At 39.0% G+C, this 25,226-nt stretch overlaps 1 protein-coding gene across 1 annotated transcript in view; it reads right to left on the reverse strand.

The window, feature by feature from the left end:
• Nucleotides 1-295: 295 nt before the first annotated feature.
• Nucleotides 296-25,226, reverse strand: part of Atad5 (ATPase family AAA domain containing 5) — a 50,606-nt gene continuing 25,675 nt past the window's right edge. Inside the window, exons 11-23 of the mRNA XM_038327538.1 lie at nucleotides 23,487-23,583; nucleotides 21,969-22,048; nucleotides 21,592-21,728; nucleotides 20,244-20,394; nucleotides 16,653-16,829; nucleotides 15,957-16,093; nucleotides 14,502-14,595; nucleotides 13,157-13,221; nucleotides 6,942-7,122; nucleotides 3,364-3,542; nucleotides 2,060-2,892; nucleotides 932-1,090; nucleotides 296-821 (exon numbers count right to left, since the gene is read on the reverse strand). Of these exons, the coding sequence (XP_038183466.1) occupies nucleotides 743-821; nucleotides 932-1,090; nucleotides 2,060-2,892; nucleotides 3,364-3,542; nucleotides 6,942-7,122; nucleotides 13,157-13,221; nucleotides 14,502-14,595; nucleotides 15,957-16,093; nucleotides 16,653-16,829; nucleotides 20,244-20,394; nucleotides 21,592-21,728; nucleotides 21,969-22,048; nucleotides 23,487-23,583 (2,369 nt within the window). The 3' untranslated portion in view covers nucleotides 296-742. The remainder of the gene's footprint in view (nucleotides 822-931; nucleotides 1,091-2,059; nucleotides 2,893-3,363; nucleotides 3,543-6,941; nucleotides 7,123-13,156; nucleotides 13,222-14,501; nucleotides 14,596-15,956; nucleotides 16,094-16,652; nucleotides 16,830-20,243; nucleotides 20,395-21,591; nucleotides 21,729-21,968; nucleotides 22,049-23,486; nucleotides 23,584-25,226) is intronic.

Below are 25,226 nucleotides of genomic sequence, written 5' to 3' on the forward strand. Positions count from 1 at the left end.
TTCTTCAACCATCAATAATTTGTCCAAAATAGATAAATTAATGTCATTACACTCATAAAGAAAACATGATATAAAATGTACAAAGATTTGAGTTGGTAAAATGCACAAGACTACCTACATGGGGTGATAAGAAAGGTTTATCAAAATTAGAATTCAGGGGAAACCCTGTCTCAAAAAAACCAAAAAAAAAAAAAAAAAAAAAAAAAGAATTCAGAATGCTTTACTTTGCCAACACAAATGACTCACTGATGCAATGGTAAAACATGAGGAGGGCACAAGATGTGAAAGCAAGAGGAAGTACTACACTTTCCAAACATTCATAACTTCATTCTTAGCACATTTAAAAATTATTCTGTATGTAACTTTGTTTTATACTGTGTAACTTTTAGGGACCGCAGGCGAGGTGTTTCCTATTTATGGTGGCTCTGATGCTGAAGAGCAGAGGAAGGGTACAAGGAAAGGGAAGATTACAAATGAGCACTGACACAGCTTTAGAAATCTACACACAGAGAAAGCATACCAACAAAGCAAAAACAGGTAATAACAAAACATTCAGAAAAATATATGACACAATCATATATACAGTTTGTAACCCAATTTTTTTCATTTTAAATAGTTGAACCACAAAAATACAAAGTTTTAAAATTTACATTAAGAGAAACAATCTCTTCTTTAAAGTTAACATATCCTAGTGTGTCTTAAGGACCACAGCATCTGTACAGGACACTGAAGACGAGGAGCATCAAGGGAAGTCTGCGGCCAAAGCAGTCACAGCCTCTTCTGGGATATCAAGATGAATTCCTTCAAAGTAGTGCAGAAACCTGTCAAAATTATGAAGGCAATTTTAAAAGCAGTACTTTCATTACCATGAACATATTTATTAGTCTTGACATATCTACCTAAAAGAGTACTCTTTTTTTTAGACATTTACCTTCTTTTATTTCTCCCTTGTTCCTTTAGCTTCTCTGTCCGACAAATGTTCCGAAGAGTTGGCAGGTAGTCAGTTACACTGGCTTGCTTGTTGCCCACACTCAGAAGAGGCCGACTGGAAAGCACTCTTTTAATGACTGCCATCCTCTTGTCAGCATTGCTACAAATTAAGAGGAAGGATAATTTTTTTTTGTATTTGTACATAAAAATGTAACAACCCCAAATTTAGCTAGTGTTTCTGCTTCTGGTCTAGACCAAATGACACTTCTAATTTGCTGTCAACAGCATCAGTCACTCTATATGCCCAGACTGGCCTAGAACTCTACATAGCTCAGCCAGACTTCAAACTCAGTCTCCTCGGTCTCCGAGTGCTGGGATTAATCTTGCATCACCACGTTCAACTCCATATTGACACCTTTTGTTTACAGACAGGATCTCATGTAGCTGGGGCTGGCTTCAATCTCTTGATCCTTTTGCATCTACCTCCCAAGTGCTCTGATTAACAACATGTGCCACCATGCCTAGTATCACATATCTTTTATATATATACTTATTTATTTATAAACGTGTGTCTAGTGTCACATATTTTATGGCAACCTTTTACCTGTCACAACTCTGAACTCTTCTGTTACTTAAAGGTTTCCCCCCAATTTTTTTTCTTCTGATACAAGGTTTCTCTGTGTAGCCTTGGCTGTCCTTGAACTCTGATATCCACCTGCCTCTGCATCTGGAATATTGGGATTAAAGTCATGCAGCACCACACTCACTCATTCAAGCTAGTTATCTCAGTAATCTCAATGTATATGAGAAGCTATATTAACACTAAGTGTTCCCGATGATCAATAGCCCAGAATTTTACATTAGTAAGAACCCCTGCCATTGATTACTGACAGACAGAAGGTAACAAATAAAACTTACTCCAGCCGGGCAGTGGTGGCGCACGCCTTTAATCCCAGCACTCGGGAGGCAGAGGCAGGCGGATCTCTGAGTTCGAGGCCAGCCTGGTCTACAAGAGCTAATTCCAGGACAGGCTCTAGAAACTACAGGGAAACCCTGTCTTGAAAAACAACAACAACAACCCCCCCCCCCAAAAAAAACCCAAAAACAAAACCAAAAACAAAAAACTTACTCCAGATTAGCTGCCGATTGGCGGAAGCATACATCACTGCACCTTTGTGAAACACAGAAAGTGAGCTCATTGACTGCATCTTTTCCTAAGTGCTTGCATGAATTCAAGGACTCCAGTGCTTTTGAAATGGTAGAAGAACATTTAGTAAAGCTGAGAGCTTCTGCAGTTGCTTTTAATTCTTCAGATCTTTGAGGAACCCACCCATCTCTACTCTCAATACTAAACTCATCACAAAGTCCGCTTTTAACCTTTCCGCTTGTCCAGTAAAAAGGCTTTCTACCCAGTTCATTCTGTTCCCCTGCATCTGTTAGAATGGCATCTAAGAAGGACATGTTCTCCATGAACTCAGTGAGAGAATTTAAACAGTGAGAAACAAGCATAGAACACTTCTTCTCTGCTGGTGTCTTAGGAGGTCGAGGCACAGAGTCAGATGTGAAACTTTTGTTATGTGTCTGTGTCTCTGGGTTGCCTTCTCTGTCTCTGCTTGTGAGGTCTCCTAAAGCTGAGGAAGGAACAGGAGATAAGCTAGTCAGTTCATCAGAAAAGTCCAGTCTGGTGTCAAATAAGTCACTGTCATCTAGGGTCACCATCTTTTTCTGTTTCCTTTTCTGTGATTTTTTTAATGGCTGATCTTCTGACTTCATCCTGGGAAGATTCTCCATGCTTCCTGGTGCACTGGCCTCTGTAGTCACTGGAATGACTTCTGGAATGACAGTGACTGGCAATGGCAGGATGAATTCAAGATTACTATATAATAGATCTATGTTTTGCATGTGGAATTCAGTGAGGAGCTGGATGAATTTATGCCATTCTTCCTTGGTTGTGATCTTGTGCTGAAAAGTAATTTTGAATAAAGAGATGTTTTAAGAACCTAGTTTAGACATATTCCCACCCTTTGGAATACAGACCTGTCCCTTTGTATTTCTATCTTTTATTTATTTTTTAAAGATTTATTTATTTATTTTATGTATATAAGTGCTCTATCTGCATGTACATCTGCAAAACCAGAAGAGGGCATTACCATGTGGCTGCTGGGAATTGAACTCAGGACCTCTGTAAGAGCAGCCAGTGCTCCTAACAGCTGAGCCATCTCTCCAGCCCTTCATATTATACTTTTAAAGCTATGCCTATGCACCATTTATCAACACAATCTAATGAGTTAAAATCTCATATCTCACATCTAGAAAATGTTATGTATATTTTAAGTTGAACTAATATTCAAAACACAGGTATTATTGTATGGTGAAGCCTGGTAAGATAGACAGGAACATGAATTCAACATTTCACACAGATATGGAAAATACCTTTAAAAATGAAATTACGTCTTGAGATGGGGAAGCAATGTTTTTGAGTCCAAACAAAGCCTCTGCACAGCCAGTGTCACATTTGGGGAGGGCTACACGGTTCCTTCTGCTGTTTTTAGAGTTAATTTTTAGATCACTGCCATCTTCAGAGCAAACTGGTATATTTCTGCTATTTTCTTCTAAAAAATTTAATAAAGACAAATCTTAGACGAATTTATCTTAAATGGACTGTATGAAAGAACACACAAATTCTGAAGAAGTGCTCCTGCCTGATACATCTGTCCTTCACTCTATTTTGTTCTCCACACATGTACTCACTTCATTACAAACAGTTTAATTCATTACTTGAAAAATACTTAAACCAAAAAAAAAAAAGAAAAAAAGCCGGGCAGTGGTGGCGCACGCCTTTAATCCCAGCACTCGGGAGGCAGAGGCAGGCGGATTTCTGAGTTCGAGGCCAGCCTGGTCTACAAGAGCTAGATCCAGGACAGGCTCTAGAAACTACAGGGAAACCCTGTCTCGAAAAACCAAAAAAAAAAAAAAAAAAAAAAGAAAGAAAGAAAAATACTTAAGTGAAATGTTCAAGCCTATCTTTTATTTATTTATTTATTATTTAATGTTTACACTTGTTTACACCAGGGCTTTATTGTTTAACTGAGGCAGGCGTCACATTTGCAATGTAGGCAAGGATAACCTTGAACTCTTAAAAATATATTTATGTATTTATTCTGTATACAATATTCTGTCTGTGTGTATGTCTGCAGGCCAGAAAAGGGTGCCAGACCTCATTACAGATGATTGTGAGCCACCATGTGGTTGCTGGGAATTGAACTCAGGACCTTTGGAAGTGCAAGCAGTGCTCTTAACCACTGTGCCATCTCTCCAGACCAACCTTGAACTTTCTCGTGTATGTTTGGTGGCCAGACACATTTCAGGTGTCATTCCTTCGGTATCCAACCTTGAACATCTGACTCTACTGCCCGGGGGTGAGCGCCATCACATACATCTACCAGGACATTTTCCCCCATGTTTTATGATCATATTGATCTTTTGAGAGCTTGTTAAAGTTGCCAGCTTACACTGAATAAAAAATATGGCTCGATCTATTCTGAAAAACAATGTTTAAATTTTTAACTAATTAAAGAGAAAAATGACAAGGAATTAATTTTTAAAATTTCATATTACTTTAAAAATTTTCTTTTCTTGTCTATTCCCCTTGGTTTTACGTGACTATGTGTGCAGGAAATATCCCAACAGAACTATGACTTGAGCAGGACACACACAAACTAGCAACTTCCCCTGGGAAGGAGCATGGCTGACGGGTCCTGAAAACACAGGATCTGGAATGGAGAAAGTAATCAATAATTGCTTGTGCCATTATCAGGTCACAACAATAACTGAAGAGTAGTAGAAACTAAAAATATTCATGTGAGAAAAAAAATTTCTAAAACCAAGTTCTTAGAAAAATTAGAATTATAAACTATTAAATATAATACAAAGAAATACAAGCTGGGTGTGGCTGCACATGCCTGGGCTAATGTGATTCTGTCTAGAAACTAAGCAGGTCCAGTGAGAAGAACTTGCTGCTAAACTGACAACTGAGTTCAACTGCCCCCCCCACTATGCCCCGCCAGCGTGGACGAGAACTGACTGCTTCATGTTGTCCTCTGATCTCCACACCACCAGTAAATTAATAAACGTGAATATGGAATTTAAAAGATAAAAACAGAGCTGGGTGGCGGTGGAACACATCTTTAATCTCAGCACTAGGGAGGTAGAGGCAGGCAGATCTGTGAGTTCTAGGCTAGCTGGGTCTACAGAGTGAGTTCCAGGACAGCTTGGGCTACACAAAGAAAACCTGTCTTGCAAAACAAAAACAAACAAACAAACAAACAAACAAGTAAGTAAATAAAATAAAAACCAAGCGGGTGGTGGTGGCAGTGCACACCTTTAATCCCAGTACTCAGGAGGCAGAGGCAGGTGGATCCCCGTGAATTCAAGCCAGCATGGTCTACAAAGCAGGTCCCAGAAAAGCCAGGACTGTTATACAGAGAAACTGTGCCTTGAAAAACCAAATAAATAAAAATAAAATACAATAAAAACCAAAACAAAGGGCTAGAGAGATGGCTCAGTAGGTAAAGTGCTTGCAAGCATGAGGACCTAAGTCCAGCACACACATTAAAAAACTCTAGGGGAGATTTTTAATAATGCAAACATGCATATTCCACTCTCACAGAGAGAAGATACAAATAACCCTTTCCTCAGGAATTTATACTTAAGTACAATCACAGAAAAGAATGAGATACAGCTACCTCAGTACAAAGGTCACTAATATATTTTGTTTGCTTTGATCAAGGCACTGTCTCCTATAGTCTAGGCTGAACTCAATGTAGCCAAAGATGACCTTTACCTCTTGATCCTCCTGCCTCATCTCCCAAGTGCCAGGAGTACAGAAATATGACACCACAGCTGGCATTGAGTATGTTTTTTATAAGGGAAAGAAGGAAGTTGCTAAGTGGTAACTATAGTTCTGTAAGAAACTATATGTTCATAAATGTACATGCAATAGTTTGGAGTGTTTTTGAGATGGGGTCTAATGCAGTCCAGGCTACTCTAAACTTACTATGGAGACAAGGATGACCTTCAACTCTTCATCCTCTGGTCTCCATCCCCCAAGTACTGTCAGAACTAATCTCATATTGACTTCTGAAGCTACTGAGAGCTTAAGAAGCGTGATTTTAAAAAAAAAGTCTAAGGACTGTAGGGGATATTTCTCTTTTCTTGCTGAGAGACTGCAGAACTAGGGTCACAGACAAGCACCACAATACTGGCCTTGGAAAACCTTTTTCCCTCTTGTATTTCTGTGAGTTCAATCCTTTGCACTTTTCTGTTGCTTTGTTTTTTGGGAGAAGGTGTTATAAAGCCCAGCCTATCCTTGAGTTTATTATAAAGACAAGCAAGGCCTTGAATTTATGATCCTCTTGCCTCTGCCTCCAGACTGCTAAGATTACAGGTGTGAAATACCACACCTGACTGTTTACTTACACTTAATGTTTTTATTTTTTTTAATATTTAATTATTTATTAAGTATACAGTGTTCTGTCTACTTGTATGCCTGCAGGCCAGAAGAGAGGGCACCAGACCTCATTACAGATGGTTGTGAGCCACCATGTCATTGCTGGGAATTGAACTCAGGACCTTTGGAAGAGCAGTCAGTGCTCTTAACCACTGAGCCATCTCTCCAGCCCCACTTAATGTTTTTAAAACTTTTATTTTAAAAAAGTAGATGTATGTGTAAATATTTTAAAAATCAGCATAGAAAGCCACTTAACTTAAAAACATTTTAATAGAGTATATATTTAAGAATGTGGTCCTGCTGGGCGGTGGTGGCGCACGCCTTAGGCGGACCTCTGTGAGGTCGACGCCAGCCGGGTCTACCAGAGCTAGTCCCAGGACAGGCTCCAAGTTACAGTGAAACCCTGCCTTGAAAACACAAAAACAAAAAACAAACAAACAAAAAGAATGTGGTCTTGTAATAGAACATTTTTTTCATGACAGACTATTGACAGACTACTTACGACAATATGATAATGGTCTTTCTTCTAAAATTCCACCTCCACTTCTAATCCAAAACTGTAAGTAAAGGATACTTTTTCTGATGTCACAGTTATTTGCAGTCAACAAGGTTACAAAGTCTTTTAAGTCGGTTCTGAAATTCTCAACTAAACAGATCACCTGCAGATAGCTGGCAACGTTAAGCTAAAAATCAGGAAACAAGATGTGGGAGATATGAAGACATGGTTAGTCACATAACTGGCAGAAATGGAGTAATAATGAATACTGATGAAGAATAGTTAAAAGCTACAATATCTTAAAACTTTTTGAGAATAAAATTTCTCTAGAAAATACAAGAGCATATACCATCAAATTAAAGGCATTTATATAAATATATTCTTGTGTTCACTGTATATAGTTCAGGACAGCAACAACAAAAACTGTGTTTGTATGTTTAAGACGGAATTTTATACAAACCAGGCTGGTCTTGAACCTCTGGTTCTCCTGGCTCCACTTCCCAAATGTAAAGATTACCTGCATGTTCCCATATACCTGGTTTTGTTGTTGTTTTAAGCAGGACCTTCCTACATAGCCCAGGCTGACCTCAAACGTAGGATTCTCCTTGAGTCTGCCTCTTGGATGCTGGGATTACAGGTATGTAAGCACCACATTCAGCCTGGCAAGGAAACTTTTCAAAATTCTCTAACCTGAACACAACAGGCAGTTCTATAGAGCTAGATTAAGTAATGATAAACTTGATAGGATTTTTAAAAAATTCATTCTCCCCAACCTTTCTTTCTTTTTTTTTAAAATTTATTTATTATGTATACAATATTCTGTCTTCATGTATGCCTGCAGGCCAGAAGAGGGCACCAGACCCCATTACAGATGGTTGTGAGCCACCATGTGGTTGCTGGGAATTGAACTCAGGACCTTTGGAAGAACAGGCAATGCTCTTAACCACTGAGCCATCTCTCCAGCCCCTCCCCAACCTTTCTTAAATTTTGATCCAGAGCCTCTCTATATAACCCTGACTGTCCTGGTACTACCTCTGTAAACCACGACTGGCCTCCAACTCACAAAGATCCACCTGCTTTTGTCTCCCAAGTTCTGGGAACAAGACAAACCTAGCTGCTTAACGTGATATTTTATAGCCATTAGAATTATAAATATTGGGACTGGAGAGAGAACTCAGTGGTTAAGAGAACTAGATGGTCTTCCAGAGGTCCTGAGTTCAACCCCCAACAACCACATTGTAATGAGATCTGGTGCCCTTTCTGGCCTGCAGGCATACATGCAGGCAGAACACTGTATATATAATAAATAAATAAATATAAAAAATAAAAATAAGTTGGGCGGTAGTGACACATGCCTTTAATCCCAGCACTTGGGAGGCAGAGGCGGGCAGAGGCAGGTGGATCTTTTGAGTTCGAGGCCAGCCTGGTCTACAAGAGTGAGTTCCAGGACAGTCTCCAAAGCTAAAGAGAAACCCTGTCTCAAATAAATAAATAAATAAATAAATAAATAAATAAATAAATAAATGCACAAACAAGCAAATAAATAAAAATAAATAAAAAAAGAGAGCCGAGCAGGAGGCAGAGGCAGGTAGATCTCTGTGTGTTTGAGGCCAGCCTGGTCTACAAAGAGAGTTCCAGGACAGTCAGGCCTACACATAGAAACCCTGCCTCGAAAAACAAAAAACAAAACAAATCAAAAACCGAAAAAGATAAAGAAATTATAAATATTATAACAATACTAAAATATACTTTTCTAAATTTAAAATAAAAATCAGTAACTATCAAGTTCATAGACGCATGTGTTTGCAAATATAAAATAGAGGGGGCAATGTTAACTATCTAATATATTAGAACTTAATGGATAGCAACTTTCTTTCATTTTATCAGAATTCCAGTATGGCTCTTTTCTTTCTTGAGACAGAGTCTTGCTATATAGCCAGGTTGACTATGCAACCTTATTTAGTCTTATGCTGGCAATCCTTCAATGTCAGTCTCCCAAGTGCTGAGATCATAAAGCATTTTCTGCCGTGTGTGTGTGTGTGTGTGTGTGTTTGGATGAAACCTGTGCCACATGCAACCAGTGCAATATTCAGGAGTAAAAGAAAAATACATCTTAAATTATTTCTCCCCCCCCCCCCTTTCTGGTTTTTCAAGATAGGGTCTGTCTGTGTGACAGCTCTGGCTGCTCTGGAACTCAGCCTGTAGACTAGGCTGACCTCAAAATAATAGAGATTTGCCTGCCTCTGCCTCCCGAGTGCTGGGATTAAATGGGTGTGCCACCATTGCCTAGCATGCATTTATTCTTTATAAAAAATTCTTTTAAAATCAGATTAATAGGGAATATTTTTAATCCTACTCAAAAAAAAAAAAAAGAACCCTACAACTAACTTTGTGGCCAATTGTCATAGTGATCACTTCCTGTCTATAGTCTTGTCTGTAAACAGCTATGATTGTCCACTGCCAACACCTCCACTTAGTAGCTTTAGAACCTATCCTGGAACTAGCTCTTATAGATCAGACTGGTCTCGAACTCACAGAGATCCACCTGCCTCTGCCTCCTGAGTGCTGGGATTAAAGGTGTGCACCACCACTGCCTGGCTTCTTGATGATTAAAGAAAGCATCAGAAAGAAAGAAAAAAGAGTCAGGTGTGGTGGCATATAACAGGAATCCCAGCCAGTAAACTAACTTTTGAGAAGCAGGAAGATCAAGAGTTCAAGGTCATTCTTTGAAGTCAACACAGATGCTACAACACACATAACGCAGCCACAAAAAGCCAAGGACAGCCATGGCTACACAGACTTTATCTGAAAAACCAAACCAACAAACAAATCTGAGAAAGTGAATGCTGCCCTTTAAGAAAAATGATCATTGGGGCTGGAGAGATGGCTCAGAGGTTAAGAGCACTGCCTGCTCTTTCAAAGGTCCTGAGTTCAATTCCCAGCAACCACATGGTGGCTCACAACCATCTGTAATGAGGTATGGTGCCCTCTTCTGGCCTGCAGTCATTCACACAGACAGAATATTGTATATATAATAAATAAATAAATATTTTAAAAAGATAGAAATGTGTTTTTTTTTTAAAAAAATGATCATCAATCAGAAGATTCAGTATTATCAAATGTCTGTTCCAAACTTAATTATAAATTCAATAAAATTCTAAGAAAACACTAAACTATAAAAATTGGCAATCCCTTTCTGAAATTAGCAGAAGTGTATAATACCTGTAACAGTCAAATAAAGTTTGAGAAATAATAGTTTGAAGAGTTATAGCCCTTAACCTCAAGATTTGGTACAGTTACATACAGTAATCAAGTGAACATTTCTCACATAAATATAGAGTAAGTATAGTTTGAAAAACATAACAAAACCCTGTAGTTAGTAGTCATTTAAAAAAAAGGTACATTTATGTGGGCAGTGGTGGCACAAGCTTTTAATCCCAGCACTTGGAATGCAGAGGCAGATGGTTCTCTGTGAGTTTGATAAATTCCAGAATAGCCAGCCACAGCTACACAGAGAAGCCCTGTCTCAAAAAACAAAATAAACAAATAAGTAAATAAATAAATAAATAAAGCAATACTCTGAATAAATAATGTTTGAGCAATTAGATATGTATACGAAAACAAATCATCAAAACAACAACAAAAAAATCATCTTAAAAAATTTTGCCCTAAACAGGTTTTAGACCTAAGTAAAAAAGTTATTGTAAAAATCCATAGGCAGGTGAGTTCGAGGCCAGCCTGGTCTACAAGAGCTAGGTCCAGGACAGGCTCTAAAAAAGCTGCAGAGAAACCCTGTCTTGAAAAACCAAAAAAAAAAAAAAAAAAAAAAAAAAAAGAAAAAGAAAAAAATCCATAGGCAGAATCATTATAAGCTTAAATGGGTTGTAGAACCACAAACCATGAAATAAAAACTAATTTTTTAAAGTAAATTTCACTTTATTAAAATTAAAAATGTTCACCTTACAATTAAAAGATAAGATATGAACTGGGAAAAACCTTATAAGATACAAATCTAGCCGGGCGGTGGTGGCGCACGCCTTTAATCCCAGCACTCGGGAGGCAGAGGCAGGCGGATCTCTGTGAGTTCGAGGCCAGCCTGGTCTACAAGAGCTAGTTCCAGGACAGGCTCTAAAAAAAAAAAAAGCTGCAGAGAAACCCTGTCTCGAAAAACCAAAAAAAAAAAAAAAAAAAAAAAAAAGATACAAATCTAATGCAAACATACCCAGACTGCTTTTTAAAAAAACTGCTTCAATTGAGTGAAAAACAAACAAATACTAATTAAAGTAAGGGACAAACATCTGAAAGCTCAGGTACAGTGTTTGACTGGCAGGCATAAAGCCCAGAATTTATTCTTCTGTGCCCCAATTTAACCTTTCTCAAAAATTTGAACCAATACTTCAATAAAGAAATAGATAGTAAAAGGACCCTTGACAAGATACTGAACAGTTGTGCAAGGTGGTCCATGCCTACAGTGCTGGCATGGGACGGTGGAGGCAGAAGGACTGTAGGTTCTAGGTCAGAATGGGCTACAGAGTAATATCTCATCTGAAAAACCCAAGGACTGTAGCTCCTGGTAGTGTGTGTGTTCAGTATGCAAAGCTCTGGTTTCAATCACCAATAGAGGAAGAGTGATAGACAAGAAAGGATGCTCGACATCCTAAAATCCTCAGTGGAAGTAACACACATCTATTATTTCATTATTTTGAAAATGTATGTGAAAAGGCCAGGAATCACACTCAACTACACAGACTGAGGACAGTATGGCCTATAAAAGACATTATTAAAAAAACAGGTCTAGGGATAAAGCTCAGTTGGCTGAGTACTTAGCATGCAAGAGGCCCTGGGTTCTATCCCAGGCACCACATAACCAGGTTGGCAAAGGCCTGTTCATTCTTAGCTACACAGTAAGTTCTAAGACAGCCTGGACTACATGAGATCTTGCCTCCAAAAATGAACAGAGCTCATCAGGGACATACCTCTGAGTAAGATGGCTCAGGCCCCGGTTAACAAGTCTGACAAGTCTGTGTTCAATCCCCAGAACCCACACAGTTTGGGAAGGAGACAAAACTACTAAAAGCTGTCTTTGCCCTCCATACAATTGTCATGTCACATGTGCGCCCATATAAACACATAGACACGCAGAATAAGTAAGCCTCTGGCTCCAAGTGCTGGCATCAAAGGTGTGCACCACAATGCCTAGCTAAAATAAATCTTTAGGAAAAAGGTTGGGAGATATGTTAGAAGAGAGGGCTCAGAAGTTAAAAACACTTATAGCAGAGGACCAGGGGTTCAGTCTCCAGTATTATGGTGATTCCCAACCATCTGTAACTCCAGTTCTATCCTCTTCTAACCTCCACAAGTATCAAGGATGCATGTGGTGCCTATATTATATATGCATTCAAGCAGAACAGTCACACACATAAAAATAAAATAAATCTAAAAGAAATTAAAAATACAATCACACACAAGGTTAATACCATGAACTTGATAGCTTCAAGTATTCACCCTGTTCTTAGGTTGTAGCACCCTCAGAACAATCCTGGGGGTCGTGCTGCATGTAAGGAGAATGCACCCAGGATCTTCAGAAGGAAAGAGGCAGGTTTCTGTTCAGGTGTGGAGTGTGATTACATTGGCCTCTTATGAACATCAGCACACAGAAAAGTGCAAGGTTTAACTCTAATAACATTTAATCTTAATAAAGTATTATTTAAAAATAAAATGAAGCCGGGCATGGTGGCGCATGCCTTTAATCCTAGCCCTGAGGAGGCAGAGGCAGGTGAATCTCTTGTGAAATCAAGACCAGCCAGGTCTACATGGTGTGACAGTCTCAAAGGAAAAAAACAAAAAGGAGTATTAGAATATACAGAAAACTTAAATATCTGAAAAACTTTATTTTAAAGAAAAAAAGGAAATAACCACAAGTTTCCTCAAACTTAGATGTTTTAACATTTCCCTTTAAAAAGCACATTTTAAAAATATAAATCTTATAGCCGGGTGGTGGTGGTGCACACCTTTAATCCCAGCACTCGGGAGGCAGAGGCAGGCGGATCTCTGTGAGTTCGAGACCAGCCTGGTCTACAAGAGCTAGTTCCAGGACAGGCTCCAAAGCCACAGAGAAACCCTGTCTCGAAAAATCAAAAAAAATTAAAAAAATAAAATAAATAAATCTTTTACATAATTGTGGTACATATAATCTGTGATCATGAAAATTCAAAACTTACCAGGGAAGGAATATTGAAGTTGATTTCTTCAAAGCAGCCATCAAACACTAAACTAAATGTGGGATCTATAGAAAAATGACATAATGTTATTAAAAATAAATGAGATCACTACATAACTTTTCCCAGTTATACTTTTTTATTACAATATCTAGCAATTCATTGGTAATTAAAGGACAGGAGTTGACTCAGTGGCTATAGTGCATTCTGCTCTTGTAGCAGGCTGGAGGTTAGTTCTCAGGACCCATATCAGACAGCTCACAGCTGCCTGCAACTCCAGCTCCAGGGGATCTGACACTTCAGGTCTTCAGGGGAGAGGGGCTGCACATGGCTCCTCTGCAAGAGCTACAGGTGCTCTTAACTACGCGCCAACTCCCCAGGTCCTAACATTTACAATTGTTAATAAGTGTTTTAATTGTTCTCTAGGTAATTGTTAATTTCTTACTATGACTAGGTTACAAGTGTTCTAAGTATGTATGTGTAGGGCAAAAGGTATATATACAGTTTGCACTATTTGAGACGTCAAGCATCCATGGGTGTGGTGCTCACAGTCTCCCTTAGATGAAGGGAGACTACAGTATCATGCAAATGACAAATCCTGAAGAAACTTTCTATTTTGATGTAACATAATTATGACCTTTAATTAAAATATCACCTAACCTATGATTATTAAATTTTTTTTTTTTCGAGACAGGGTTTCTCAGTATAGCCTTGGTGTCTGATTGTTTTTGCTTGTTTTGACACACGATTTGGCTATGTAGCACTTACTGACCTGTAATTCATTGTAGACATCAAGTCAGCCTCACATTTGTGGAGATTCTCATGCCTCTGCCTCCTGAGTACTAGGATTACAGACCACATTATGCTTTGTTTTGAAGAGGAAAAAAAAATCTTTTTTGGTTTGTTTATTTGATGTGTTTGAGTGTTTTGCCTGCATGCATGTCAGTGTCCCAAGTGAGTGCCTGGTGCCTGAAGAAGCCCGAAGAGGACATTAAATCTCCTGGAACTGGAGTTACAGACAGTAGTATGCTGCCATGTGGGTGCTGGGAATAAACACAGGTTCTCTGCAAGAATAATAAGTGCTCTTAACTACTTAGCTATCTTTCCAGTAATCCCAATTTGTTTTAAAATATCATTTATTATTACTGTATGTGTATGTTTTGTGTGTGGGTGTGTACATAAGCATTTAGAAGCAACAGGTCAACCCTGTGGAACTGGTTCTCTACTTCTACCTTTCTGTGGGTTTCAGGCATCAAACTCAGATCAACAGACTTATTTGGAAAAGGCCTGCACCTGCTGAGCCGTTGCCTTGGCCCACACATGCTGTACTGAAATCATTGTTACGTACCACTTGTAGTAAGAACTACCGGCCGTTTAGTTGTCGCCATGAATGTTTTGACTGCATTCAAAAACCCAGCATCTTCATCAAAAATGACATCAACCTACAAGTCATTCATTAGAATATTAATAAAGTAAGAGTAACAATATACTCATTCAGATCAGTTATAGAGATACACAATAGACATACTATGTCAGAGTCAACACTAATTTTTGAAAAGTATAAATTAAGCCCATGAAGAAATTTTATGTTTTTATGTTTTTTTGTTTGTTTGGTTCTTGGTTTCTCACGACAGGGTTTCACTGTGTAGTCCTGGCTGTCCTGGATCTCACTATGTAGACTTCTGCCTCCTGAGTGCTGAGATTAAAGGTATGCACCACCGCTGACTGGTGAAAACTTTTAAGATGGTAACATAATAAACATTAAAACTAAATAAAAGCCAGGCAGTGGTAGTGCATGCCTTTAATCCCAGCCCTCGGGAGGCAGAGACAGGTGCATCTCTGTGAGTCTGAAGCCAGCCTGGCCTACAGAGTTCCAGGACAGCCAGCGCTGTTACACAGAAAACCTGTCACCCATCTCAAAAGAACAGCAAGAAAACAAACAAACAACAACAAAAACCCCAAGCAAACAAAAAACTAAATAAAACAATCGCCAGTAACTGGGTAGATGAGTCACAAGTACTTCTACAGCTGTTAAAAAAAAAAAAATCAATATCCTTGCAGGGTAGTGGTTGCACACGCCTTTAATCCCAGCACTGGGAAACAGAGGCAGAAAAATCACTGTTAGTTCGAGGCCAGTCTGGTCTACAGCACGAGTTCCAAGACAGACTCCAAAGCTACACAGAGAAACCCCATCTCGGAAAAAACGAACAAACAAATAAGTATTCTTGAATTATGTTAATCACCTTGAAATTATTCTAGACAGAGCTGGAGAGATGGCTCAGTGGCTAAGAGCATCAGTTGCTCTTCCTGAGGACCTGGGTTTGATTCCAGCACCCACATAGCAGCTAACATTTATCTGTTACTCCAGTTCCAGGGGACCAATACCCTCCCTCTGGCCTGCTAGGGTGGTGCACAGACATACAGAAAGGCATAACATCCAGATACATAAAAGAAAATAATACAAAGAAAATGTTACGAAAAAAAAGGGTCTGGAGAGATGGCTCAAAAGTTAAGAGCACTGGTTGCTCTTTTAGAAGTCCTGAGTTCAATTCCCAGCAACCACATTGTGGCTTACAACCATCTATAATGAGATTTCAAGTTCTCTTTTGGCGTGCAGGCAAAACACTATATACATAATAAATAAATCTTTAAAATTAAAAAAACAACATTCTTTAGAAATAAAAGAAATATTATTCTAAAGTTAGATTTATTATTTTATAATTCCCTATAAGAAAACACATAGTAATCTTTAAAATAAGTTCCCACTATGAGACCTCATCCATGCATGCCCCTGCAAGCCTACCTCCTCAAAGAGAATGAGAGATGTTGCATTCTTCCTATTGGATTCCTCAGCTCCAAATTCTTTAACATTTGAATTATTTGCATTTGTTGATTTAGTCTGAATGATTTGCCTCTGTTCCAAAGAAGCATTTTTGATTCCTGCAAAAATACAATGTTAATATTTTAGATAAAACTCACTTTTTTCTTTTTTTTTTTTTTAAGATTTATTTATTTATCGTGTATACAGTATTCTGCCTACATTCAGGCTTGTAGGTCAGAAAGGCACCAGATCTCATTACAGATGGTTGTGAGCCACCGTGTGGTTGCTGGGAATTGAACTCAGGACCTTTAGAGGAGCAGGCAGTGCTCTTAACCACTGAGCCATCTCTCCATCCCTTTTTCTTTCTTTCTTTCTTTTTTTTTTTTGACAGGGTTTTATTGTATAAATCAAGCTGACCTTGAATTTATAAAGATCTACCTGCCTCTGCTTCCAAAATGCTGGGATTAAAGGTATGCACCACCACATCTGGCAAAACTTACTTTTCAAAAGCACTAGATATACACAAAACTGAACTCCCACACCAAATCTTACTCAATAGTGACGCTTCTATATTTAGGACCATTAGCATGACTGAGGCTTAAAAAATAGCAGAGGATCACAGGAAATGCACAGTATCATGTATCAAGGTTAATTTACTTTGTTAACTTAATAATTTACCTTTATTATTTCCCATGAGTACTCCTACTTCTTCATTATTTTTGGATTTGGAGGATACTTTAAAGTAATTTGCCAAAGTTTTAGGGGGAAACGCTCGCTTTTGCCCACTTCCTTTTGGTGATGTTGGAGGAAGCTTTCTTGGTGATGTAACAACTTTCACAGGGGAGTATAATTTTTCTATGAAAAACAAACTACATTTAAGAACACTCTAAAATTATACTTATGGCAAGATAAAATTATCCAATTTATACTCTTACATGATAAAAAACAAAAGCAGACTTTTTTCATTCTAACATGCAAATATTCTATACAGACATTATTATTGTATTATATATATTCTAACAGAATGACAGAAGATAGCAACAAAAGATGCTCTTTTCCAAAGATATACACTTTTCTCTGATTGACTGTTTGAAAGTCTTTCTATGGTACTCAGAAAGGACCCAAGCTTTTGAGCCTCTGTAGTGTGTGGAGGAAGCCCTGAGTAAGTGGAGTCCTGAATAAATGTGTATTGTAGACATGGTCATAGACATGTCAAGGATCCCGGAGCCTCAGACCTATGGAAAAATGGCATCCAGCCCCCAGGCTCAGAGTGATGTTGTGCAAAGCCTTCTTCTCATCCATGTGTAGGTGTTGATAGTATGTGCAGAAAACCTCCATCATAGCTTCTCCCTCCTCATGTTTACAGCCTGAAAATGAGCTAAACCTGCCTCCTTGTCCAGCTATCTACCATAAGCCTTGCCTCCTTGTTTATCTGTATGTGACAGTCCCATCTCCTTTCGTAGCTCTATCAATAACCCTGCCTCTGTTCAACTTCATTTAATAAACACACTGAGCGCCGGGTGGCGGCGGCACACGCCTTTAATCCTGCACTCGGAGGCAGAGGCAGGCGGATCTTTGTGAGTTCAAGACCAACCTGGTCTACAAGAGCTAGTTCCAGGATAGGCTCCAAAGCTACAGAGCTTTGTCTCTAAAAACCAAAAAACAAACAAGCAAAACACCCTGTTTTTTGGTTTTTTTTTTTTTTTTTTAAAAAAAGTGTGATTCTGGTTCTAGCAAGATAAGAGGATCTGAGACTGAATTACTTCTCCATCTAAAACAACAAAAAACAGACATACTCTGTGAAAGATTTTTCATGTTTTTGACTACCATTCATCAAAGGATGGGAGAAGACACAAAAAACTAAACATAAAGATTGCCTGGCTTACTACTTTGAGAGAATTCCCAAGCCACAGTGGGGAAGAAAAACCCAGTCCAAATTTTCCTAACTCAAGGAGACAACAGCAGGGGATGAGAAAATCTAGGGAAACAGAGCCCAGAGGAGAGAATACACAGATTTAGAGAGCTGAGCAGAGTGCTCTGAGATCTGCCAAGTGTAAAATCAAGTACTCCTGAAGGAAGGGCCATGGGAAACAAATTCTGAGACACAAAGAAATTTAGAAACAGGGCTGGAGAGAGATGGCTCAGCAGTTAAGAGCACTGGCTGTTCTTCCAGAGGTCCTGAGTTCAATTCCCAGCAACCAGTTGATGGCTCACAACCATCTGTAATGAGGTCTGGTACCCTCTTCTGACCTGCAAGTATACATGTAGACAGGACCCTGTATACATAATAAATAAATCTTAAAAAAAAAAAAAAAGAAATTTAGGAACAGCAAATTCATCCTTTTCTTATTTCTTTTGTTTTATTTTTGTTTTAGAGATAAGGTTTCAGTATCTAGACCTGGATGGCCTATATAAACCAAGTTGGCCTCAAATTCACAGTTATCCACCTGCCTCCCAAGTGTTGGAATTAAAAGCATGTGCCATCATGCTGAATTCATCCTTTTCACTGGACAGAACAACAAACATCATCACTGGTGAGAGATTAGCAAGGATGCTGCTCAGAAGCAGTACCAAGTAGAGGAGCAGAATCAGTTCAGGTCTAAATGCTGCTATGATCTTGCCTAATACAATTTAGCGGACCTGAAATGAACAAACTCAGAACAAAGGTCAAGGACAGTTACAGCAGACAGAAGTATCCAGTGTCAAGCCAGGTAGTAGTGGCACACGTCTTTAATCCCAGCACTTGGGAGGCAGAGGCAGGTCGATCTATGTGAGTTCAAGGCCAGCCTGGTCTAAAAGAGCTAGTTCCAGGACAGGCTCCAAAAAAACTACAGAGAAACCCTATCTCAAAAAACAAACAGGAAGGAAGGAAGGAAGGAAGGAAGGAAGGAAGGAAGGAAGGAAGGAAGGAAGGAAGGAAGGAAGGTAATATCCAGTATTTAACAAGATATAAACTGTACAAAGTCTGACAGGCAATTAAAAGTATCAGGCTGCCGGGTTGAGGTGGCATACACCTTTAATCCCAGCACTCAGGAGGCAGAGGCAGGCAGATCACTGTGAGTTTGAGGCCAGCCTGGTCTACAAGAGCTAGTTCCAGGACAGCTAGGGCTGTTACACAGAGAAACCCTATCTCAAAAACAAATTAAAAAAAAAAAATGTGGGCTGGAGAGATGGCTCAGTGGTTAAGAGCATTGCCTGCTCTTCCAAAGGTCCTGAGTTCAATTCCCAGCAACCACATGGTGGCTCACACCATCTGTAATGGGGTCTGGTGCCCTCTTCTGGCCTGCAGGCATACAGACAGAATATTGTATACATAATAAATAAATAAATATTTTTAAAAAATGTATCAGAGATCACTCAGTGGTAAGGAGCACTTACTGCTTTTATAGAAGACCCAGATTCAGTTCCCAACATCCCTATCAGGCAACTCAGAGCTGCCGCCTATAACTGTAAAGTTCCGGGGATCAAATCCCTTGTGGCCTCTGCAGACACTGCATGTGCATGGTGTGCAAAAACTAATGCAGACACACATATATACACTAAAATAAAAATATATCTTAAAGAAAGCATCAGGCACTCAGGCATCAAAAGAAGCAGAAGAATAAAATCCATAAGACAGGAAAAACTGAAAACTAACTCAGAAAATATACAGATGACAGAAATATGGACAAGAACATTGAGACAGCTATAATCACATGATCAGATATTTACAGGAAAATAGGGCATAATTGGAAACACAGAAAGATGAAAAAGAGATCCACATGAAACTTCTGGAAATAAAAACCATGCTGATGGCACTGAAAGTATCTTAGATACTACAGAACAAATCCACAAACTGGAATATATGTAATAACTATTCAAATTGAAATGCAAAGAGGTATCAACTGAGAAATAAATGAATCATCAGTAAGCAGCGAGACATCTTCCATTAGACAAAGATAATCAATGGCTGTACAGTAACATTAAAGATATGACAGAGAGCTTTATCATGAGACAGAATAAAAGAAAATACTTGAATTCACTCATCAATCACAAGTCATGGGACAGGTCTTCTTTCATGATGTCATAGAGAGAACAAGCTTCCCTATTCCTGTATTTTAGTCATACCACAGAAACAAATCTATTATAGTCTGTAACCAGCGGCTTTTAAGAAACGTGGGGAAGGAGACTATGGTGACTGATACTATGAGAATACACTTAGAAGTCAAATCCATAGTGTGACAGGGACGCAGTTCTTCAGCACATAAATGACAGGAATATGTTACTTACTTGGTGACTTGCTAATGTTGTAGTTATTAAAGAAGCAGGGCTTTTGGGAGTTTACACCTTGTTTATCTACTTGATGGGACTGGGTAGCTTCTTTCAGCTGAGACAGGATTTGTCTACCACTTCTCTGGGAAGAGGCATTCACTTCAAATATCTAAAAAAAGAATATCTATTTTTAAAAGGCAAATCTTTTCTTTATTTTCTTTCTTTTCAAGGCAGGGTCTCGCACAGTAGCCTAGGTTGGGCTCAAATGCAAAATACAAAGCACTTCTGCCTCAGCCCTCGGTTTCCTGAGTGTTAGGATTAAAAGTGTGAACCATCACACCTGCTTCCACCTCTGCAGCTGGCTGTCCTAGTGGGAGTGTGTGCACGTGGAGGCCAGAGGATGACCTTGGGTGTCCTAAATCTCTCCCCACCTTGTTTCTTAAGAAACAAGGGTCTTTTGATCCCTGGTGATGGAGCATACTTGTAATCCTAGCACTGAAGAAGGCAGACGCAGGTGGATCTCTGAGTTAGCCTTGTCTACACAGAAACCTTGTCTCAAAACAAAACAACAACAAAAGAAGGTAAAGAAGGAAGGAAGGAAGGAAGGAAGAAAGGAAGGAGGGAGGGAGGGAGGGAGGGAGGGAGGGAGGAAGGGAAGGAAGGCAAAAAGGGGCTTTTGGTGAACCTGATATTCATGACTGGTGAGGCCAGCTGACATGCTCCATCAATCTGCCTGACTGTTCCTCCCCAGCCCTGGGACAACAGATATGCACTGCTTAGCAGCTTTGTGACAGGTGCTGGGGAGTATGAACTTAGTCCTCAAGCACCTTTTCAACTGAGTCATCTTCCTATCACCGTTTTCTCCTTTTTGAAAAAGGGCATTAGCCAGGTAGTGGTGGCACATGCCTTTAATCCCAGAGGCAGGAGGATCTCTGTGAGTTCAAAGCCAGCCTGGTCTACAAAGCAAGTTCCAAGACAGCCAGGACTGTTTCACAGAGAAACCCTGTCTCGAAAAACCAAAAAATAAAATAAAATAAAATAAAATAAAATAAAATAAAAAAAAGAAAAGAAACAGGGTTTCATTAACACAGGCTGGCTTCACCAGTTCAATGCTAGAACTATAAGAACACTGGCAAAGCCGGGCGGTGGTGGTGCACGCCTTTAATCTCAGCACTCGGGAGGCAGAGGCAGGCGGATTTCTGTGAGTTTGAGACCAGCCTAGTCTACAAGAGCTAGCTCCAGGACAGTCTCCAAAGCTGCAGAGAAACCCTGTCTCGAAAAACCAAACCCCCCCCCCCTCCAAAAAGAGAACACTGGCAAGTTTCTTTTTCTGTTCTTATTTGAATATTCATTGTAGCTAACTGACCTTAAACCCAAGCTCCTGGGCACAAGCATACACAGCAGCAGTTTTTCCCACTCCTGTTGGCCCTGTTATCAGAACAGTGTTGCAAAGATGACACTCTTCATCATCTGAACTACCTTTAAAGTCTGTATCCGATGAATCTGGAAAATTATTCAAATACAAATAAAATGATTAATTGCTTAGGTAGCCCTTATTCCTCATGAAACACAGCAATAATTTAAATCCCACAGATTTCCTGCCAATAAATACTATAAAATGAATTCTCAAAGAGTAAAAAAATATCAAATATGAAATATACGGATCCTTAATTTATGCAGATTTTAATCAAACTCTAAAAATGTCCAATGAATAAAAAACCAAAAATCTATAATTCAAAATACCTTCCTGTTTTTCATCTCTTTTTCCTTTCAAATTTTGTCTTTCTTCCAGTTCAGCTCTTCTTTTCCAGTCCTTTAACCAACTGTCATAAAAGAAATGAGTTAATACAAATAATTTAAACTGCTGGGCAGTGGTGGCATATTTATTTAATCCCAGCACTCAGGAGACAGAGGCAGATGGAGTTCTGTGAGTTTGAGGCTAGCCTATCCTACAAAGCAAGTTCTAGGACAGCTAGAGCTGACACAGAGAAACCCTGTCTTGAAAAACAAACAAAAATAAAAATAACAACAACAACAACAACAACCCTCTCGAAACCCCCCCCCCAAAAAAAAACAAAACAAAACAAAAAAAGAACTCGGGCACCTTTACCCACTGAGCCATCATGATGATCCCTACAGGTTTATTTTTTTGAGACAGGCTCTGGCTATGTTACTGACCTTGAACACAAAATAATTCTCCTTCCTTAGCCTCCCATGCACTAGGATTACAGGAGCACACCCGATGATGCCAGGCTCTGGAAAGGCAATTTTGTTTTGGAGACATTCTATAGTTCTGGCTCTCCTGGAACTCACTGTGTAGACCAGACTATCCTTGCATTTACAGGAGATCCACCTGCCTCCCAATTGTTGGGATTAAAGACGCATACCACTATGCCCAGCTTTTAGAAAGGTAATTTGAAATCCTAAGAATGACCACTAAAGACACACTATAATGAACCTTACAAAGCCAGTCAAGTTTAGCTTTGGAACTGCAGACCTGAATTAATAGAAACACAACCTTGCTGGTTAGAAAGCAAGAATTGCTGGGTGGTGGTGGCACACGCCTTTATTCCCAGTACTAATGAGGCAGAAACAGGTGGATCTCTGTGAGCTGGAGGCCAGCCTGGTCTACAGAGTTAGTTCTAGGACAGCCAAGGCTACACAAAGAAAACAAAAACAAACAAAATCTATAATTGTCTCAAAAAACAAACAAAAATGTATAATTTAATATGTGCCTATGATTTTTTTTTAAAAAAATAAGAGTATCATGTAGTCCAAGAAACCTAAAACTTGCTATGTAGTGCAAACTTGTATTTAATGGTCCTCTTGCATCCATCTCTAGACTGCTGGAATTACAGGCGTCAAAACCATGACCAGCAAATATAAATTTGTCTGAAAAGTTTAATGTGATAGTTTCAATAGTGGTAACAGAAATAAAAAGAAAAAGAACTTTTTTTTGGAAACAGAGTTTTTCACAACAACCTTAGCTGTCCTGGAACACAATCTGTAGACAGACTGGCCTTGAACTCACAGATATCCACCTGCCTCTGCTTTCCTAGTGCTGCGCCTAGTACACCATCAAGCCCAAAAGAGAAACTTTTTACTTGAAATTATTTCTTTTTTTTTTTTTGTACTTGAAATTATTTCAAAAAAAGACTTTTCCATATAATATATATATACTTTGTAGTTTTCAAATTTTAGTCTAAATAGCAAAACTACATCAATAAACTATTTCTTAATTCCTTTACAAATTTTACCAACCTATATAACTTTTTGATAGCTAATTCATTGCCTATGAGTTCATTCGAAGTCTGAGGCTGGTACTTTTCTGTCCAAAGCATGTCTTCAGTTCCAGAATCTAAAGCAAGAATAAGTATACATAGGCATTATTGATTCTTTGACATAAGAAAACATTCTTAGACATTTACCTTATTATAAATGTAATAAAAACATCGATAGAAATAACTTTATAAAATGCAAAAATGAATTTTTTAAACATTACATTTAAAATTTGTCATACCAAACTCAATCACCTTTAAAAAAACCACAAGCACACACAAAATAACCAATTGCACACCTTTAATCTCAGCATGAGGCAGAGGCATGTAGATCTCCAAATATGAGACTAATCTTGTCTACATAGTGAATTCCAGGCCAGCCCATGCTACAAAATGAGACCCTGTCTCAAATAAATAAGTTAGAAAACAATTAAAAACAGAGTAATGTACATGCATCACAACCTTTAATAACTACATTTTAAATTACCATATTTGATAATATGAACAATTAAGAATAGCATGTAGTACAGAAACCAGTAAGCTAGTTAAAGAACAAAAGCAGCCTCTGACCTATGAAGCCAATCTGAATAAAGAGACAAAGACTACACTTCTAACATAGACGATTCCCAAGATGGCAATTCTCATCAAACTAGGAAGTAATAAGCCAACCAATGAAAACTCAAAATCTCAATGGGATTTATAAAGGTGAGAAAATTTATAGGATACTTTAAAAAGTCAATTCATAAAAATATCCCTCATGGTAGGTGAGGGGGCTGGAGAGATGGCTCTCTGGACGCTAAGAGCACTGGCTGCTCTTCCAGAGGACCCAAGGTTCTTCTCACATCCACATGATGGCTCACAACTGTCTAACTCCAGTTCTGGGAGATCCAATGCCCTCTTCTGGCCTTTGCAAGCACCATCTACACATGTGGTGTACAGATATACACGCAGGAAAAACACCCATGCACATAAAATAAAATAAGAATTTTGCCGGGTGGTGGTGGCGCACACCTTTAATCCCAGCACTCGGGAGGCAGAGGCAGGCGGATCTCTCTGAGTTCGAGGCCAGCCTGGTCTACAAGAGCTAGTTCCAGGACAGGCTCCAAAACTACAGAGAAAACCTGCCCCGAAAAAAAAAAAAAAGTAATAGGGGCTGGAAAGATGGCTCAGAGGTTAAGAGCATTGCCTGCTCTTCCAAAGGTCCTGAGTTCAATTCCCAGCAACCACATGGTGGCTCACAACCATCTGTAATGAGGTCTGGTGCCCTCTTCTGGCCTGCAGACATACCCGCAGACAGAATATTGTATACATAATAAATAAATATTTTTAAAAAATAATAATAGTAATTTCTTTTAATAAAATGGTAAGTGATATGCCATATCAAATATTTAAAAATTCCATAAATTGTATATAAAATAGATGAATTAAATCAACACAATAGAATCTAGTGTGGTAGTATATGTCTTAAATCCCAGCACTCAGAAGGCAGAGGCAAAAGGATCTATGAATTTGAGGCCAGCCTTGCCTTCAGAGTGAGTTCCAGGACAGCCAGTACAGACAGAAACCCTGTCTCAATAAATAAAAAACGAGCCAGGTGGTGACTTTTAATCTCAGCACTTGGGAGGCAGAGGCAGGTGGATCTCCAAGAGTTCAAGGCCAGCCTGGTCCACAGAGCAAGTTCCAGGACTGGCTCTATAGCTACTGAGAAACCCTTTCTCAAAAC

This window comes from Arvicola amphibius, chromosome 4 (genome assembly GCF_903992535.2).
Source record: "Arvicola amphibius chromosome 4, mArvAmp1.2, whole genome shotgun sequence".
NCBI lineage: Eukaryota > Metazoa > Chordata > Mammalia > Rodentia > Cricetidae > Arvicola > Arvicola amphibius.